The sequence below is a fragment of the Hippopotamus amphibius genome, chromosome 3 (genome assembly GCF_030028045.1).
Source record: "Hippopotamus amphibius kiboko isolate mHipAmp2 chromosome 3, mHipAmp2.hap2, whole genome shotgun sequence".
Lineage (NCBI taxonomy): Eukaryota > Metazoa > Chordata > Mammalia > Artiodactyla > Hippopotamidae > Hippopotamus > Hippopotamus amphibius.
In genome coordinates, this window is record NC_080188.1 from 138,894,979 (window position 1) to 138,914,961 (window position 19,983).

Consider the following 19,983-nt stretch of genomic DNA (forward strand, 5'->3'; position numbering starts at 1 on the left):
GTCCAGTGCTTAGGACTCTGCACTTTCACTGCTGAGGGCCTGGGTTTAATCCCAGTTCAGGGAATTAAGGTGCCACAAGCCACACAGCAGCAGCTGAAAAACAAAACAAGCAAAACACAACACAAACACACACACACACAAAACAAAAAAAGCAACTAGACCAGACTGAGAAATATATGCATACTGTAGCAATGTGTTCTAATATGTCTGTCATATTGAGTCCTCAATGTTGTAGAAAGGGGGTTAGGACTTCCATTTACTGTCAATCATTATCATAACAAGCATATCCTAGCATGAAAAGTAAGCCCTTGGAGGAGGGTGAGAGTGGGCATTCCTTTTCCTTTCTAGCTTTCAAGAGTTTGGGGATCTGGACTTATAAGAAGTGATGTGCTTGCACAAAATAAACTCAAAATGGATTAAAGACCTAAATGTAAGGCCAGACACTATAAAACTCCTAGAGGAAAACATAGGCAGAACACTCTATGACATACATCAAAGCAAGATCCTTTTTGACCCACCTCCCAGAATAATGGAAATAAAATCAAGAATAAACAAATGGGAACTAATGAAACTTAAAAGCTTTTGCACAGTGAAAGAAACCATAAGCAAGACAAGAAGACAACCCTCAGAATAAACAAATGGGAACTAATGAAACTTAAAAGCTTTTGCACAGTGAAAGAAACCATAAGCAAGACAAGAAGACAACCCTCAGAATGGGAGAAAATACTTGCCAACGAAGCAACAGACAAAGGATTAATCTCCAAAATATATAAGCAGCTCATGCAGCTTAATATCAAAAAAGCAAATAACCCAATCCACTAATGGGCAGAAGACCTAAATAGACATTTCTCCAAAGAAGTCATGAAGATGGCTAACAAACACATGAAAAGATGCTCAACATCACTCATCATCAGAGAAATGCAGGTCAAAGCCACAATGAGGTATCACTTCACACCAGTCAGAATGGCCATCATCAAAACATCTAGAAACAATAAATGTTGGAGAGGGTGTGGAGAAAAGGGAACTCTCCTGCACTGTTGGTGGGAATGTAAGCTGGTACGGCCACTATGGAAAACAGTTAGGAGGTTCCTTACAAAACTAAAAATGGAACTACCACATGATCCAGTAATCCCACTCCTGGGCATATACCCAGAGAAAACCATCATCCAAAAAGAAACATGTACCATAATGTTCATTGCAGCACTATTTGCAATAGCCAGGACATGGAAGCAACCTAAATGTTCATCAACAGATGAAAGGATAAAGAAGATGTGGCACATATATACAATGAAATATTACTCAGCCATAAAAAGGAATGAAATGGAGCTATATGTAATGAGGTGGATAGACCTAGAGACTGTCATACAGAGCGAAGTAAGCCAGAAAGAGGAAAACAAATACCATATGCTAACTCATATATACGGAATCTAAAAAAATGGTACTGATGAACCCAGTGACAGGGCAAGAGTGGAGATGCAGATGCAAAGAATGGACTGGAGGACACGGGGTTGGTGGGGTGGGGCGAAGGGGAAGCTGGGACGAAGTGAGGGAGTAGCATAGACACATATATACTACCAACTGTAAAATAGATAGCTAGTGGGAAGTTGCTTTTTAACAAAGGGAGATCAACCCGATGATGGGTGATGCCTTAGAGGGCCAAGACAGGGAGGGTGGGGGGGAACCGCAGGAGGGAGAGGATATGGGAATATATGTATAAATACAGCTGATTCATTTTGGTGTACCTCAAAAGCTGGTACAAGAGTGTAAAGCAATTATATTCCAATAAAGAGCTTAAAAAAAAAAAAAGAAGTGATGTGCTTGTAGACTATGAAAACTACCTGAATGCACTGAAGTTGAGACATTGCTGCTGGCTCAAGGGCTTTTTGCAGTTCTGGAACTGTTGCCTCCCTTTACACTCTGCTAACATCAAGATTCCATCCTAATATTCCCCCAAAGTATGGTACAGAGCCTCCTCTCAATTGCCTTCACACAGTTATGACCAGGATTTAATTTATAATGATACTTTTAGGGATATTCAGGTCTCACAGAAGGAAATTACAAGTGTTACTTGAAACAGCTGCCTTCAGAATCCATAGGCCAATCTTCACATGGGTCTCTTCTCTACCTCATTTTATGTCTGCTTCCCTGTCTAGTCTTTCTTTTTAAAGATTTATTTATATATTTTTATTTATTTTGGGGCACATTGGGTCTTCGTTGCTCTGCAAGGGCTTTTTCTCTAGTTGTGGCAAGAGGGGGCTATACTTTGTTGCGGTGCATGGGTTTCTCATTGTGGTGGCTTCTCTTGTAGCAGAGCATGGGCTTTAGGTGCGTGAGCTTCAGTAGTTGCAGCACTCGGGCTAAGTACTTGTGGCACATGGGCTTAGTTGCTCCGTGGCACGTGGGACCTTCCCAGACCAGGAATTGACCTCGTGTCCCCTGCATTGGCAGATGGATTCGTAACCATTGCGCCACCAGGGAAGTCCCCCCTGTCTAGTCTTGAGTTAGCTTTCTTATGATAGGGTCTCTTTCACCAAGAATCACAAAACATCACTTCCAGAGGGACCATAGCTCTAAATGTAAAAGGTAAAACAAAATTTCTGGAAGAGAATCTAGAAAAATATCTTCATGATTTTGGGGCAAGGAAAGATTTCTCAAATGGTACACAAAAGTGCTAATTATAAAGGAAAAGAGAGATAAATTGGATTTCATTAAAATCAAAAATTGTGTTCAGTAAATACATCAATAATAGAATAAAAAGGCAAGTACAAAATGGGAAAAGTTATATGCAGTAAAAACAAATGAACCTATTTTCAGTATATGTAAATAATTCCAACAGATCTGTTAAAAAATACAACCCAACTGAAAAATAGACAAAAGATCTATACAGAAACTTTATAAAAGATGATTTCCAAATGGCCAATAAATGTTTGGGAAAGGCGCTCAACCACATCAGGGAAATGCAGATGGAAACCACAGTGAGATACCACTATAAACCCAACAGAATTATTAAAATTAGAAAGACTGATAAAATTAAGTTGTTGGCAAGAATGAAAAGCAACTGAAACTTTCGTAACACTATTGGTCAGACTATAACCATATATAACCATTTTGGAAAATTACTTGGCATCATCTACCAAAATTGTACCCTTTGTCCCAACAATATCACTCCTATATATATATTCAATAGCAGAAATGTATACATATGTTCACCATAAGACTTGTACAAAAATCTTTATGGTGGTGTTATTCATAAGAACCCAAACTGGAAACAGCTCAAATGTTATACAAACACAGAATGAATACATTGTTGTATATTTATAAAATGGAATATAGTCATCCCTCTGTATCCACAGGAAATTCGTTGCAGGATCCCCAGGGAAACCAAAATCCACGGATGCTCAAGTCCCTTAAAAAAATGGCATAGTATTTGCATATAACCTACACATATCCTCCTGTATACTTTAAGTTGGCTCTAGATTAATTATAATGACAAATACAGTGTAAATGCTATGTAAATAGTTGCTGGTGTGCAGCAAATTCAAGTTCTGCTTTTTGGAATTTTCTAGAATTTTTTTAAAAACATTTTTGATTTGTGGTTGTTTGAATCCATAGATGCAGACCCTGCAGATACAGAGGGCCAACTGTACTAATAGCAATGAAAATGAATGAATTATAGCTACATCCAACAGTATGGATGAATTTAATAACATAATGTTGATTAAAGGAAGGCTTACATAATTATACAATATATGATTTCATTCAGATAAATTTTAAGAGCAGGCCTAAGTAATTGAGGGTGTTAGAAATCTTTGGGTAAAGGGAGAGGGATAAAGCATGTGAGGGCTTCCAGAGTGCTGCTATTTTTCTATTTCTTGGTCTGGGTGGAGATTATATGTTCATTTTGTGATGATTCATTAAGCTGAAGACTTATCCTTGGTGTACTTTTCTGTATGTTTTGTTATAATTCAATAAAGAGTTTTAAAAATCAAGGCCCACTACCTACCCAGCAAAGGGTAACCCTCATTTCTGTTGCAGATGAGGTATGCCATCCCAAACATGCTGAAGAGAAGGAAAACAAAAGATGTTAGCTTCAAAACAGGGAAATACTGAGAGCCAGAGGGACTAGTTCTTAGTTCCCAGAAAGCCTCCTTTTCAATCTCTAACAGGAGTCTATCTCCTGTTACCAAGGGGTCTATCAAGGGGTGCAGACGCCAAGAGGAAGGGAAAGGAGAAGTTCTTACCTGGTAATAGAGTCTCCAAACAACTTATGTAGCTGCCTTTATCACAGTGCCTGGGACGTTGCTGAGTCTGCATTGGTAGAACTGACCCTTTTCTAGGGAAACCAGACACTAAGTATGGGACCCAATAAAGTTAGAGGTGTTATATTGTCTCACAGCTTGGAAAGATTCTACCAATTGCTCAAACAGCAATAGCTCACCTTTGTGGAACACATGCTATGTGCCTGGAAGTTTCAAGTGCTTTACATGTGTCATTTTCTTAACTCCTGACAGAAACCTTATTAAGAAGGTATTATTATGATGATGTCCATTTTACAGATGAGAAAATCGAGGTACAGAGAATTTAACTTGAACAAGATCCCACAGCTAGTGGTGACCGAGGATACTGACAGTCTAAAACTAGGCCAGGGACACATGCTTGCCCACAGCATATCATCATCTCTTACAGAGGCCTTTTTAGACAAATGGCTCATTCCTGTGTTTGTAGCATCACGCTACTTTGTTATGCCTCTGTTATAGCACATACCAAAGTCTCCCGTGTAATACACAGCTAATTTTGTGTATGTTGTCTTCCCCATTAGATTTCAGGACAGGAACAGGGCCCTGTTCATATCTGCATGTGTATTTCTATAGTCTCTTATTTGCAGAGACGGTATAGAGAAACCTTAAAGAGGGCAGTCTTTGGGATCAGATAGTCCTGATTGTTTCAGAAACAGTAGATAGCTTCTGTGGTAGATGGACTGCATTCACTCCTTCATCCCTACTTGTATATATGCCCTTTCTATGTGTTGTACCTCTGCAGTGCCCTGCCACTCTGGGCGCAGCCTTGTGAACGTTTTGGCCAATGGGATGTGAGCAAACATGACACAGAGGCTTGAAAAATGCTTGTTCCCTCTTGCTCTTCTGATAGTGCCATGACTACATGCCCGGGCTAGCCCGACATAGGATGGGACACATAGAGTCAAACTGTGCCCGTTACATCAGCCCAAATTCCCCGTTATCCCACCTGAGGTCACCTTGGATCAGCCAGCAATCTACTGAATCCCAGGCATGAGAACAAACCTAGGCAAGATCAGCCAAATCCAGCCAAGATCAATTGAACCCCACATATTCACGAGGTAAGTAAAAATTTATTGTTGCATACCACTGAGGTTTTGTGGTTGACTATAATACAGCATTATTGCGGCATTTTGAACCTTGGCTCCATTGCTTACTAGATTTGTGACTATGGACAAGTCATTTAACATCTCTGAGTCTCAGTTTTTAAATTTATAAAATGGAGTTAATAATAGTTTGTTTCTACCTCATATAGCTAATATTGAGGAAGAGTGCCTAATATTTAATAAGGGCTCACAAAAACTTATTATTCATTCATTTATTCAAACAGCATTTTATTGATGATCTACACATGCCAAGAGGAGTGCTGAGCCCTGGGAATATAAAGATGAATAATAAAGACTCCTTGGACCAATTACAGCTGTGATTCTGTTATCTGACCCTTTAAGACCTAGATTCTAGCTTGCTAACATAAAGAGTAATACCTTTTCATTTTCCATCCACCAAGTACTACCATATAGAGCTTTCCAAGCTGTTCATTCATTTATTCATCAGTATTGATGCCCACCAAGCACTGTGGATATAAGAACGAACAAGAAATAATCACTGTCTTCAAAAGCTCTCAGTGTAGTAGGTGAAAAGCACATTGGGTCAGTGATTGTGATGTTTGTGATGAGTGTTTTAATGTGCTATAGAGTTACACAGAGGAGGAAAGGGCTAAATTGTCTGAGCTGGGATTGGGCAGCTTCCAGAGGCAGCTTCAGAGAGGAATAGATCCTTGAGCTGGATTTCAAAAATTGACTGTGGTTTTCCTACTAGACTGGGGATGGAAAGGGAGAATAATTAGCTCAGATCCCCCCAGAGGAAGGGGCACAGGAGGAGATAAGGTAGGAAAGGCAGGTGGTTATATTGTATGTCACTGTGAGGAATTTGAACATTATCATGAAAATGATTGGAAGATACTGAGGGATTTTCAGCCCCAAAGTGAGACCAAGTTGGGCTTTGGGGGAATGTATTTCACTAAACACCTAGAGGAGGAGCAATCCCTATCAATCCCTGAACACACGGTTGAAGTGATCAATAGTTAATGGTGGTGATTGAGTCCATCTGGGTCCAAATAGATACTTGAATGAGGGGATTCTCTGTTCTCTTTGCACAACCTTTGAAGAATTACCCTCACAGTCTCAAAACTGAGAGTAGAATGGGATCTCCCACCATGCTATACTATTAGCAGAATGGAGGAAAATGAAGGAATTTGAAATCTGGGCCTTGGTCTGGGAAGGAATAGGTTTTAATTTCATGAACTGGCTTCAAATCTGAAGTGGGTGACCTGTCATTTTGCTATCATACTTCTCCCACTTCTTTACTAAAAGGTACTGCAAGGTCAATGTCCCACACTCACACTTTCTCAGTGAGGCCCAAACACTGATACACTGGTCCAGAATCTGCAACACCTTTCATGACTTTCTTTGGAAGCTCTTTAAAAAAGTAGGCTGGTAGATTGCTGCTGTTGTAGGTGACGGAGTCACAGGTCACGATTCCTGGGTAGTACATCATCATCCTGGCAGCTATGTTGACTTTTTGACCAATGACTATAATAGGAAGGAGAGAGAAAGGCAAAGAGCACGGAGAAAACAGCCGTTGAACTGATTAATCTGAGGCATACTGTCCCCAAGTGGCATTTTTACCCTTTACTCCCTTTGCCTCTCATGGATGACACAGCAATCTCACCTTCAACTACCCAGATTCACCCAATGGCTATTTTAGGATATACAGGGAGTTAACTCAATTAGCCACCTGGGAGGCTAAGGGGCCGATCTGCTCAGGGGTAGCAGGGTCTTGAATGTGGAGAGGATTCTGTAAGTGGGATGGTGGGCAGGGCCTGAGGGACCTCAGATGAGGTATTGTTGGTCTTCTGCTACAAGACAGATAAGCGCAAGCTTGGGCCTGGAACACTGACCTCCAATGGAGTCAGCCTATTCCTGTGTATGAGCCTTCATTTGGTGTCTTAAGGGTGAGTAAATAGGGCTGGAAGGGGTGTGTGTGTACGATTGGTTTAGGGGATATTGTAAGAGGTAATACACTGTAGTGTACAGACTCTGAAATCTGGTCGTGCAGGTTTGGACTTCAGCTTTACCTCTAACTACTATATGTAAATTACTTGCGCAAACTACTTGACCTCTTCCATGCCTCAGTTTTCTAATCTGTAAAATGGGGTTGATAATAGTACCTCTCTCAGAGAGTAGTTTATGAAGAGTAATGAGTTCATACACATAAAGAACTCTGAGAAGTGCTGAGCGGCTAGTAAGCCCTCAGTTAATACTACTACTAGTTAGGTATTAAATGTTGGACTTTGAATATTTGTGATTAAGGTATTCCTTTTTAAAAAACAGTTTATTATAGGGAAATTTGACTGTACGATAAAGCATGGTATCATGAATCTATTCAATATACACCCATCATCCAGTCCCCAAAACCATTAACCCATGTCAGTCCTACTCCATCCTCATTCCCATCCACTCTCCACCCTGTATTATTTTGAAGAAAATCTCAGATGTTGTATAATTTCAGCCATAACTATTTATGTATTCAGTATTTTAGATGTATTGATTCTGAACATTTAAAACCCTAATAGGGGATGAATTGGGAGACTGGGGTTGACATATATACACTAATATGTATAAAATAGGTAACTAATCAAAAATTTATTTGTGAAAAAAATAAAAAATAAAAGCATCCTCATACCAAATAAGTAAATAAATAAAACCCTAATAGGATTTAAGAGGAAAGTAACAATAAAAGCAGTCAAATCTTTAGATAACACCTACTTACTATTTCCTTTTGAGATTAGTACTATTTATCAGTAATGCCAATATTCATAATTTTTAAGAAGCAGTCATAACCTATCCCAGGAATTAAGAGGAGTAGCTAATGTTGACAGGAAATTAACATAAAGGCCCACTGTTCCATGAGCTTATGGCCTCCCACTTCCCCTCTAATGACTGCATATCTGTTACCCTCAATCAAAGCCCCAGAAACGCACACTTTGCAATCACTGAGCTGTCAAGGGGCAAAGCTACATGGCTTGGTTCCATCTTGGAGGGCTATAAACTGTCAGAGGGCAGGGCCCGTGCGTGTCTCACTTATTTTTGCCCAGTGGCAAGGTACAGTGTTTGCTGAAAGGAAGATGGAAATAAGCTAGCTCAGCACACCTGTGTACTCATGCCTCACAGAGTGTCCAACGATTCCACAGAAGACAATGCCGCTGGCCACGCCAATGGAAACAGTGCTGGCTCCAGGGAGAAAGCGAGTTGTGGGGAAAGAGATAAAGACAGTGAGCATGGAGAAGGCGGGGAGGGTGGGGACGTGGGGACGAAGCGGGTGGAGAAGGGGTGGGAAAGGATTGTCAAGAAATAACTCTCTTCCCTTTGCAGTTAGGTTAGGGCAATTGTACAGGGCCCGGAGATGTAAAGGAGGGGCTGTTTGAGACAGAGAACTAAGTTCTTAGAAGTGACAACTCAGTTCACTTTTCTGCGATTTTTAAGTATTCATCTGAGGAAATAAGCTCATCGTCCCAAATGGACTTTCAATGTAGAAGGACTGTGATTGTAAACAATTTTAACTATCTTTTGTGATTGCTAGAAAGAACAAAGTCATTATTTTGAAAGGAAGTAACTCAGTGTGTGGCGTCAAGAGCTAACTTTGCTCATGTGTGAGGACGGCTGCATCTACAGATAATTAGAGGCTGAGAAGGTGGAATATTTAGGGCAAGGGGTGGTACCTGTTAGAGCAGACCAGAGTGGGCCACAAGTAGGGTCGTTGGGGTGCTCAGTCTGGGGGAGCCTGAAGGTGCTGAGCTCTTGGACAGCCGGGGTTGAGGATGGTAAACATTATCTTAGTTTTACTCAGTGGATCATCTTGAGGCCGGATCATATATAAATTTCCAACCCAAGTACTCACTTCATCTCCCAGTTATCAAAAATCAACTCAGGTCTCCAACGGAGTTGGGAGTGTGACCTCTATCAGCAAGTAAGCCAGAAGTATAGAGAGACAACCCAGTTAGACTCTCCCTGGTACGTGCAGGCTTTTTAGGAGCATCCTTTCTCCACCTGGCCTAGACCATCCCCCATCTGACTGCGTCAGGGCTGTTTGCTCACCCTACCCTTGCAGTAGGTGAATAACGAATGCAGACAAATGGGTACCCAGTCAAGGACAGGCTTCTCCCGACCCTTGTGCTGTCTCCCCATTTCCTACAACAGGGTCAGGGACCAGATGGAATCAGGGTCTATACTCACTGGATTTTGTGGATCTGAGAGCAGAAGTCAAATATATCCATAGCACTTTCCAGGGCATGAGTGACCTCGTCAGGTGCCTTTTCCCCAGGAAAACCAAAGACACAGAGAAAGGAGCAGCCCTGTGAGGGAGAGAATCAGCAAACACAGCTGGTGGACAGTCCGCTTTAAACTGGACCAGCTAGAAGGCCCACTGGAGGGTGGGCAGCAATTTTCATTCTCTGAAACAAACTTCATCATGACCTCTCTCACACCTATTTGATTTTAGCAAACTTCACATAACTTCTAGTGCATCATCAACAGTAGGACTTGAGCCTGAGAGGGGCTTGCTTTTGCTCCAGAGACAGTGGGTTGTACTGAGCTATTTGTGGGTACCCTACTGTCTACTCTCTTCTGTGGCCAAGGTATTGGGCTGCAAGGTACTAAGTTTAAGTCCAAGAAGCAGCACAGAGCAAAGCACACCAGCTCTGGAATCAGAAAATCTGTGTTCTCAGGCCACTTCCCAAGTGCAGAAACTTGGACAAGTCAATTACATGCTATGAACTTCAGTTTATCAATCTGAAAACGGGTATAACCTAGACTTGCGAGGTTGGTTTGGCTACTGAAAAAATGAATTGTACATACATATAAACACACATATATATACATAAACCTTATAAACTCTAAAGTTCTTTTCAGATATTGTTATTATTCATTTTTCTTAAGGATAAAGGTTTAAACTGGGAGTGGTTTTTCTTGGCGTAAAATTAACTCTTTCAAGCAAAGACTAAGCTCTAAAGCTTGGTACTTTTACTATCAGTCACTTAAAATATGACTTAAGACTGTTTTCCGTAAGATAAGGGCATAATAAATAAAGGACAAAGCGTTAAAAGTTTGAGTCTATATATATTTTATCCTGATGAGACACAAAAGAACATGTAAGTAAAATGCCTCTGTTTCTTCAACCCTCTCCAAAAAGAATCTGACCAAGAATCAGACCCTAATTGGCGCTGCATTCTGTTGTGACGTGATGGGGGGCGCCTTGAATCCCAGCCTGTGAAGAGGCTATAGGGCAGCCCCTTTGGGGGCACGCGTGGGTCTGCTTTGCCTGGACATCCTGCCTGTGGCTTGGCAAGGTCTCACGCTGACAGTGAGACTAGCAGCTCTCATCTGCTGAGTGCTGACTGCGAACCAGGCATCACAAGTGCTTCACACACATATTTTTTAAAACTTCCAACAATCATTTGAGGCAAATTCTATCCCCATTTAAATAACATCCCTATTTTTATTCCGGAACAAACCAAGTCTCAGAGAAGTTCAATGACTTGCTAATGTCACACAGCCAGGAATTGTTGGAGCCAGGAACTGTCTCTCCAGGAATTGTCTGGTGTGTCTGCAAGACACTAAAGACTGTTCTCTTAGGGTCTATGCTCTTTTCTGATGATACTCATGAATGAATATGGAAGAAAGTAACTAGAGTACACTGTGCTGGAGGGCCCCACTCACTCAGAAGCACAGAGTTTAGTTTTCTTACAAAGAATTTGTTCTTTCTGCCTGGTTCTGTGACAACGTGTGTGAGTTACCCATCTTTGCAGCCTTAGCTTTCAGTCGCTACAAAACACTCAATAAGTGCTTGCTGAATTAGTGAATGGATGAGTATGGGGTGGTAATTAAGTGCTCTGCTCTTAAGAAGATATATAAACACCTGAGATGGGGTATCAGTTCTCATGAGCACTTCTGTGATAATTTATCACATCATTTTTCTCTGAATTGATTAAGAGCAGATTGAAAAACTGAGAGCTAGAGGTGACATCCCACCCCACTCCTACTGATTAAGAAACTGAAAGGGAAACTGAAAGTCTACATATGGCAGGTGGAAATTATAGGAAATTACAGCTTCTTGGGTATGATGGTTACTAGAAACCTGACCTAAAATCTCTGGGAGATGCATTATACCCTGGATTGCAGATATATGTACATATAGTGAAAGCTAGTTGAACGTAGTGGTTAAGAGTACAGACAAAGAAGGCATACTACCTGGGTTTGAATCTCAGTCCACCTTAATCTCATCTTGTCTCAGTATCCGCATCTTTACCTAAACATCCTCATCTGTAAACTGAGGACATTAAGAAGAGTACCTACCTCTTAGAGTAGTCACGAGGAGAAAAGAGGAATATGTGTAAAGTGTGGAGAACAATGCCTGGCACAGAGTGAGTGCCACATCCACCATGTAAGCTGTTATTATAACTATAAATAAAGACCGATAATTCTAGGTTAAAGGTGTCTATTCCCTCCCTCTCCCCCCATCCATGGACATGAATGCTAACCTTAAACTATTGGTAGGTTCCCACACCTTTAGTGGGAAATTTACCTTGTCAAACATGAAGACTTTGTTGATTTGGCCTCGAAAGACCCTCAGGACAGAATTAATGTGCACACAGGCATCCTGGATGGCTGAGCTTATGACTTCTGCTTTGTTTTGGTCCTTAAACATCAGGTTCACAAACACAATCGTCACTGGGCGAAGCTCAGACAAATAACCCCGAAGCTGTTTGTCATCAATCTGCAATTTAGAGGGAAGTTTTCCTTAACTGTGTCCTTGGCAGTGGATCTTTCCTCCCAGTATCGCCCCCACACCCCAAATTATCACTGGGATGGAATTAGCCTTTTGAGATTCTCTAGGGAAACTGAAGTTATCAAAGTTGGGAGGTACAACACAGCAGAGCCAGCCCTTTTCTATCAAAAAGATAGAAATGCAATGGACTATCAAAATCTCTTCCAATGGGAACTTACACGCCTGCCAAGTTTTGGCCAGCCACCACTCCCTTGCCCCAACTGCTAGCTCCCGCAGGCCAACATGAGCATCACAATAAAAGAAAGGACTGCGGCTCCTTTTGGCTCTCTAACAATTTAGGGATAAGAGTAGCATGCTATGTAATTCAACCTTATATTTTCATAGCAAGGTACCTTCCAGAATATTTTCATATTCTTTCCTACTTTATCCTCAAATGAAATAAAATCAGCATTAAGATCTCCACTTCACTAATTAGATAACAGAAGGGTGGAGAAATAACACAATTTCCCAAGTCACATGGGGAAACAGTAGCAAACAAAAACGCACATCTACAGACTTCTAATCTAGCATCCCATTTACAACACTCCCCTGCCTCTCTGGGGTGGTATATTTCATTCAGCTCCCATCTCCTTTCCAAGTCTATCCACAACAGGCTCAGGGAAAGGAAAGGAGAGTGTTCCCAAATTATCCCTGCCTATATCATCAGCCCTGAATTATTAAATTAAGTGCATAGCAAACCAACGGAGGAGAATCATTGCATTTTTTTCTTCCCCAGATAGCACAAAAATGTCAGATTCTCCATTGACAATATGAAACACATCTTCTGGATGAAAGAGGAAATTGTGTGTAGGGAGTCTTGCAGCCACGCTTCCTAACTGGCTGATATAGTTCTGGTTTCACATAATTTGAGACTTTTCATGAAAGATGATTTATTAATTGCTAACTAACCAATATGATAATTTTCCAAATGAATTTTTCAAACAAATAATTACAACAAAGGAGCCAAGGATATACAATGGAAAAAAGGCAGCCTCTTCAATAAGTGGTACTGGGTAAACTGGACAGCTACATGTAAAAGAATGAAATTAGAACACTCCTTAACACCACACACAAAAACTCCAAGTGGATTAAAGACCTAAGTGTAAGGCCAGACAGTATAAAACTCCTAGAGGAAAACATAGGAAGAACACTCTTCGACATAAATAACAGTAAGATCTTTTTTGATCCACCCCCTAGATTAATGGAAATAAAAACAAAAATAAATAAGTGGGACCTAATGAAACATCAAAGCTTCTGCACAGCAAAGAAAACTATAAGCAAGACGAAAAGACAACCCTCAGAACGGGAGAAAATATTTGCAAACAAATCAACAAAGGACTGATCTCAAAATATATAAACAATTCATCCAGCTCAATATCAAAAAACAAACAACCCAATCCAAAAATGGGCAGAAGACCTAAATAGGCATTTCTCCAAAGAAGATATACGGATGGCCAAGAGGTACATGAAAAGCTGCTCAACATCACTAATTATTAGAGAAACGCAAATCAAAACTACAATGAGGTATCACCTCACACCAGTTAGAATGGGCATCATCAGAAAATTGACAAACAGTAAATGCTGGAGAGAGTGTGGAGAAAAGGGAATGCTCTTGCACTATTAGTGGGAATGTATATTGATACAGCCACTATGGAGAACAGTATGGAGGTTCCTTGTAAAACTAAAAATAGAACTACCATATGACCCAGCAATCCCACTGCTGGGCATATACCCAGAGAACACCATAGTTCAAAAAGCCACATGCACTCCAATGTTCATTGCAGCACTATTTACAATAGCCAGGACATGGAAGCAACCTAAATGTCCATCAACAGATGAATGGATAAAGAAGATGTGGTACATATATACAGTGGAATATTACTCAGCCGTGAAAAGCAATGAAACTGGGACATTTGTAGAGACATGGATGGACCTAGAGACTGTCATACAGAGTGAAGTGAGTCAGAAAGAGAAAAAGAAATATCGTATATTAACACATATATGTGGACTATAGAAAAATGGTACAGATCAACCGGTTTGCAAGGCAGAAATAGAGACCCACATGTAGAGAACAAACATATGGACACCAAATGGGGAAAGCAGGGAGGGTTGGGGGGGAATGAATTGGGAGATTGGGATACCAAATTGTACACTCTAAATATATGCAGTTTATTGTAAAAATAGAAAAAAATATATATATAAATAAAAAATATTTAAAAATTAAAAAAATAAAAATATTAAATACATAATATTAAATATGTTAAATAAATTAATTAAATGATTAAAATATAATTCTATCAGGCCATGTGTTCTGAGTTTTGGTGTGGAAAATGCAATCACATCTCTGCTCTGTAAGTGCAGGGACAGGCCTTGATAATGTTGCAGGAAAGAGAGTGGGGCCAGAGAGGATGGTCATGTCCCAGGTTTCAGGCAAGTCCCTGGAATAGCCACCAAGTGTGGGTTCTTCCTTCGCACAGGAAAGAATTCAGGAGCGAGGCATAGTAAAGCCAAAGAAGATTTATTCAGGGAGAAACGCACTCCATAGACAGAGTGTGGGCCATCCTGAAAGGAGAGAGCGGCAGCAGGTATGGGGTTGTCAGTTTTTATAGGGGTGGGTAACTTCACAGACTAATGAGTGGGAGGAGTATTTCAGCTATTTTGGGGAAGTGGTGCGGATTTCCAGGAATTGAGCCACCATCCACTTTTGGGCCTTTTATAGTCGGCCTTGGAACTGTCATGGTGCCTGTGGGTGTGTCATTTAGTGTGTTGTTGTGTTACAATGAGCACATACTGAGGCTCAAGATCTAGTGGAAGTCAACTGTCTGCTATCTTGGACCTAGTTGGTTCTAACCAGTTTATGTCGTGTCCTTGGGCTATGTCATTCTTTTGAAGGTTGTGCCCTGCCTCCCTTCCTGTCTCAGTAACGCTGTAAAAGGTCTGTCTTTTGCCTCCTTTCAGTTCTCTTAGCTGTTATCTCTTCAGCCTGTGTTCATCATTCCCACCCACAATCTTCACAGTGACTCAGTCTCTCTTACATCCCATTCCGGAAGACCCTGTCCTCAGCTGGTAGTAGTTGAAGCATAATGTGTTATATCTCTTGGAGGGAGGGGAAGAGGGGGTGGCTCTCTTGAGCTTTAAAAGTCTTGCAGAGTCAAACAATTGCAGGCACTAGAGGTAGTGTTTCTAAACTGAGCTGAAGGTGGAGGGATGCATTCGGATAGCTCTTCAACCTACGCTGTGAAGGCAGCTGCCCACTGATCAGGCTTGTCCTACCAAGATTTCCTCTAGGACACAACTGCATTTTGATGGGATTAAGAATTAAAACAGGCATATGCCTGTTTAGAAGGAGTGTATAGCCCGTGCAAAAAAATGTAGGGTTCAGAGAGAACAGGGTTCAAATCCTAGCTACATTTCTTACTTTACAACCTCAGGGAAGTTCATGGTATCCTTCTGGGTCTCAGTTTTCTCATATGTAAGGGATAAAGATATCTGCCAAGGATTGTGAAGGATAAGTACATGAAAGAGTAGAGTGTCTGGCATATGGTGAGTGCTGAGAAGCAGTTATAATTTGCACAGATTAATGCATTTGAGAGAGCCTAGATCTAAGTGAATGAAAAGGGAAAGCTTTGGGGGCTGGAGGTAGTTCTGAGAGTCCTAATTATCTGTATTAACTTTCAAAGCTTAAGATCTAAGTCAAGTGACTTAAGAGAAACAGTGTCATTCACTTGATATCTTATCTTTCTGCTATGTGGCCTGTAGAAAGGGTAACTGAAACAGGAGGGAAGGGGGCAGGGCACAATCTTTGAAAGAATGACATAGCCTGAGGACATAACATAAACTGATTAGACCCTAATGGGTCCAAGATGGCAGACAAGTCAACTTCCAGGCGCCATGACAGTTCCAAGGCTGACCATGAGGATCAAAAAGTGGGCGGTGGCCCAATTCTGGAATGCTCCACCCACTCATTAGCCTATGAAATTACCCACCCTTACAAACACTAACCCCCATACCCTGGGGCCTTTCTCACCTGAGATGGCCCACACTCTGTCTGCAGGAGTATGTTTCTCTCTAAATAAATCTCTAAATAAACTTCTTACCTATCACTTTGTCTCTCACTGAATTCTTTCTGTGAAGAGACCTCAAGAACCTGAGCTTCATTCAGTCCTGAAATCAGGTGTGTGATCTCAGTTGGAAGATCTTGGGTTTTGGCAGGGTTCGAGTCCCGGCATGTGGGTTCAAGTCCCAATCTGAGGTGCACGGTTTCATAACCATATGTTCTTACATGCTTGGGACAGTTTCAGTTTGCCCAGTCGTGTAAGGCAACACAGTCCTAGTTCATGCCGGTTGTCACAGTGTAATTATGAATAATGCCTCCTTTAACTCTTAAAAGTATCCTAATGTGAACAATAAACTTTTCAGTCACCTAGACATAGAGATTGTCAGCCCCACCTCTTTTTATTTACAAGCTACTGATTTTCTTGATCTTAACAGCTGTCCAAGATCCCTGACACCCCCAAAGGCAATAAATTAAATTATGAGAATACCTGTTTCAATATGCTTTCCATCACATACTTTTGTAGGGACAACTCCAGTTCAGGATCAGACTCCAGCATGCAAGCAAGCCTCAGGAGTTCTAAGAGGGCAGAAGGAGGGAAAGACTCAGAAAGGGAAGCTGGGCTCTGCAGTGCTGGAGAGAGGCACCTCCCAGCCCCCACTCCCTTGGGCAGCGGTTTTCACTGTTTAGTCAGGAAACTCTGGACTACCTAGTGGCCAAATAGGGGCAAGGGAAATCCAATGAAAAGTTCTCAGAAGTTGCAGGTTTCCCAAAATTCAGTTGCATGTAGCTCAAAACCCTGTTCTAATTCTCATCCCACTTCAGAACTTAAGGAGACTGTCACCTCCATACTTGAGCTAAAAGTATTGCCACAGGTGATGGGAATGGATGTGTGAGCAGATGCCAGAGGAGGACAGTGGTGACAGAATGTAGGGGATGAGAGAGTTGAAAGAGCAGCACGAGTAAGATTCAGGACACTGGCTTCTGATCTCAGGTTTGGTACCAACTTGCTGTGTGACTCTGGACAAGTCACTTCACTGTCCTGGTTGACTCCTATCTCCTCATCTCGGAAAAAAAGCACTGGGGTTTCGTTATCTCTATGGTTCTCTTTACTATAATGGTTGATAGTTCCATATCTAAAATAGACTGATAGGTGGTTAGCAGGACCTTGAAGAAATCAAAGAATAAGGGAGAAAGAAATGATGACAGGTTTTCAGCAGGGAATAGAATAATGATAATGTGAAAAAAATTAGATGGAAAATAAAAATGGAGTCTGAAAGGGATACAAATTAAGAAGCAAATTTAATTTTAAAAGCTTTATGGAACATATTCAAAACCTAGTATATTTAAAATGCCACGCTAGGCACTGTGGGAATAACAATGTCATTCGGAAGCTTGGACTTTTTCCTGGAGGCACTTACTTATGGACATTCTAGTATAATGTGTATAGAAAAGTTAAATAGAAAAAAGTTAAGCCAAATGGACTAATAGATTAGAAAGACCAGAGAGATTCAGAGGAAGCAGTGGTCTAGACAAACTGGTTTAATCAGAAAAGCGTTCAAAAGAGAACTAGGAATTTTACTGAGTCTTGAATGACTTATAGCTTTCTGCCAGAAGGATTGAGGAGGGCATGCCTAGCAGAGGGAACCAAGTAAGTTAAACTCAAGAATGAGCAGAGTACTTTAAAGAACTGGTAACGAGTCTAGCCTGGCTGGGGCTGCATGTGAGCACTGGGGATTAACAAGAAATGGCCTGAACAGATGCTGTGGAGAGAGGCAAAGAGCTCAGGAAGAGAGCAGGAGTTGCAAAGGCCTCGACCATTATGGTGGTGATGGTTATGGAGACAAATAACAAAGAATTTGGCTGGTCTTTGTTTCTGGTACCTAAGAGTAACTTCTAAATCTTTGCAATTTCCCAGGTGATAGGATTGTCTCTGTGGGCCTTTTAGACCACACCTGAATGTGGTCTCATGAGATGACTCAGGATAGGAGTCTATCTGGAAAGACCAAGCATGTGATAAGAGGGTTGGGGCTTTGAGCCAGGTGATAAGAGCCTGGCCTCCAGGACTTCTGAGGAGGAAAAGGAAGCTCGAGATTTAGTTCAATTACAAGGCCAATGATTCAATCAACATACCTACTTAATAAAATGCCAATAAAATCTCTGGACCCCTAAAAGCTTGAGTGAGCTTCCCTGGTTGGTAATCATACCTTGATGTGCAAGGAGAGTGATGTGTCCTGAGGATACAGAAGCTTCACGTCTGGGACTCTCCTAGACCTCACCCTATGTGTCTAGAGACAAATACAATACTGGCCCTCATTTATATCCTTTACAATAAAACCATAATTATACACATAGTGCTTTCCTGAGTTCTGTGAGTTATTATAGTGAATCATTGAACCTGCGAGCATCGTGGGGACCCTTGGATTTGTAGCCAGTTGGTCAGAAGTGCAGGTGGCCTGGTGATCTCAGAACTTGCAGCTGGTGTCTGAGATAAAGAGAGTCTTATGGAGGACTCCACCTGTCTGTGCTAACTCCAGGTAGTTAGCACCAGAATTGCGTTGTGGTATTGCAGTGCCCAAAATAAGGCCAGAAGAAGCTCTTTATTGAAGCCACCATTAAGATCTAGGGGATGGGACAGGAGACAGCCCAAGGAGTGTCACTGGACTTTTCCCATCTTTGGAACTTTTGGGTTCTTGGCCTTTCTTAGTCAATTTTCCTACAGTTCCCCTCAGCACCCCTCCCACCGCATTACCTAGTGCAGTTTTGTAAAATTACAGTTCACTCTTTGTGATGTTCAAACTATTCAAGACCTACACATAGAAGATGAAAAGGAAGAATGATTCAAAGATGTTTCTGAAGTTTCTAGTTTGGATGAAGAAACAGTTTTTAGAGGAAGATAAGCAGCATAGAATTTAGACATTGTTGAAATAAATTTCTAGGCCCAAGATGGAGCTGCTCCCTGCCCAGGGTGCCGGGTCAGCCAACCGGGACTTCTGTGTCTCTGTAAATGCTCCTCTTAACCAGAAATGAAATAACCTAGTCAGCCAAGCCCCAAATGCCAAGTCAACTCCAGGCCTTCTCACCCCAAACGAGGTTGACCATACAACCCCAGCCAATCAGACAGTTTCTGTTTGTCTCTTCTTTGTTCTTTATTCTTTCTCCTACGAAAGCTTCTTGCCCTCTGCCCGATTTTGCAGGAGACTGACTACTTCAGGAAGTATTAAAGTTTGTTTGTATCACCTAAATTGTCCTGCTTTCCTCATCCTAGTCCCACTCCTGCTGAGTCATAGGGAAATCCAGCATAGATTAATGGTTCCACAAGAGGTGGGTAGAGAAGACCAGACAGTCAAGGGCAGATCCCTAGAATCATCAACATTTAAGGACTAGAAAGGGCACTGAAAATGGGTAGTTTGAGGGGTAAAAGGAAAACTAGGAAGGAATATTCTTGAATGCGAGGAAAGAGGAGAAGGTAGTATCCAGAAAAAGAGAGTAATCTAAAGCCAAGCACCTAGTACGAGGACTGACGAGGGGTCAGCTGGTTTGTTAAGGTGATGGTTTTCGGTGGCCTAGACATAAACAGTCTCGGTAGCCAGGAGAAGTGGACAGGAGCTAGATGTCAGGGGCTCAAGACTGACAAGTAGGTGAACAACCCCCCCTGCCCAGGTGCATGTAATCAATGCTTATTGGGTGAATAAATAAATGAGAGGATGGAAGAAGAGGCAGAGACATACGTATTACTATTCTGAAAAA

General features: G+C 41.4%; 1 protein-coding gene across 1 annotated transcript in view; it reads right to left on the bottom strand.

Moving 5' to 3' along the window:
* Positions 1–19,983, bottom strand: part of ADCY10 (adenylate cyclase 10) — a 78,743-nt gene that overhangs the window by 48,090 nt on the left and 10,670 nt on the right. The window contains exons 7-12 of the mRNA XM_057727542.1: positions 16,724–16,812; positions 11,937–12,128; positions 9,590–9,708; positions 8,507–8,583; positions 6,697–6,886; positions 4,004–4,059 (exon numbers count right to left, since the gene is read on the bottom strand). Coding sequence (XP_057583525.1) covers positions 4,004–4,059; positions 6,697–6,886; positions 8,507–8,583; positions 9,590–9,708; positions 11,937–12,128; positions 16,724–16,812 — 723 coding nt within the window. The remainder of the gene's footprint in view (positions 1–4,003; positions 4,060–6,696; positions 6,887–8,506; positions 8,584–9,589; positions 9,709–11,936; positions 12,129–16,723; positions 16,813–19,983) is intronic.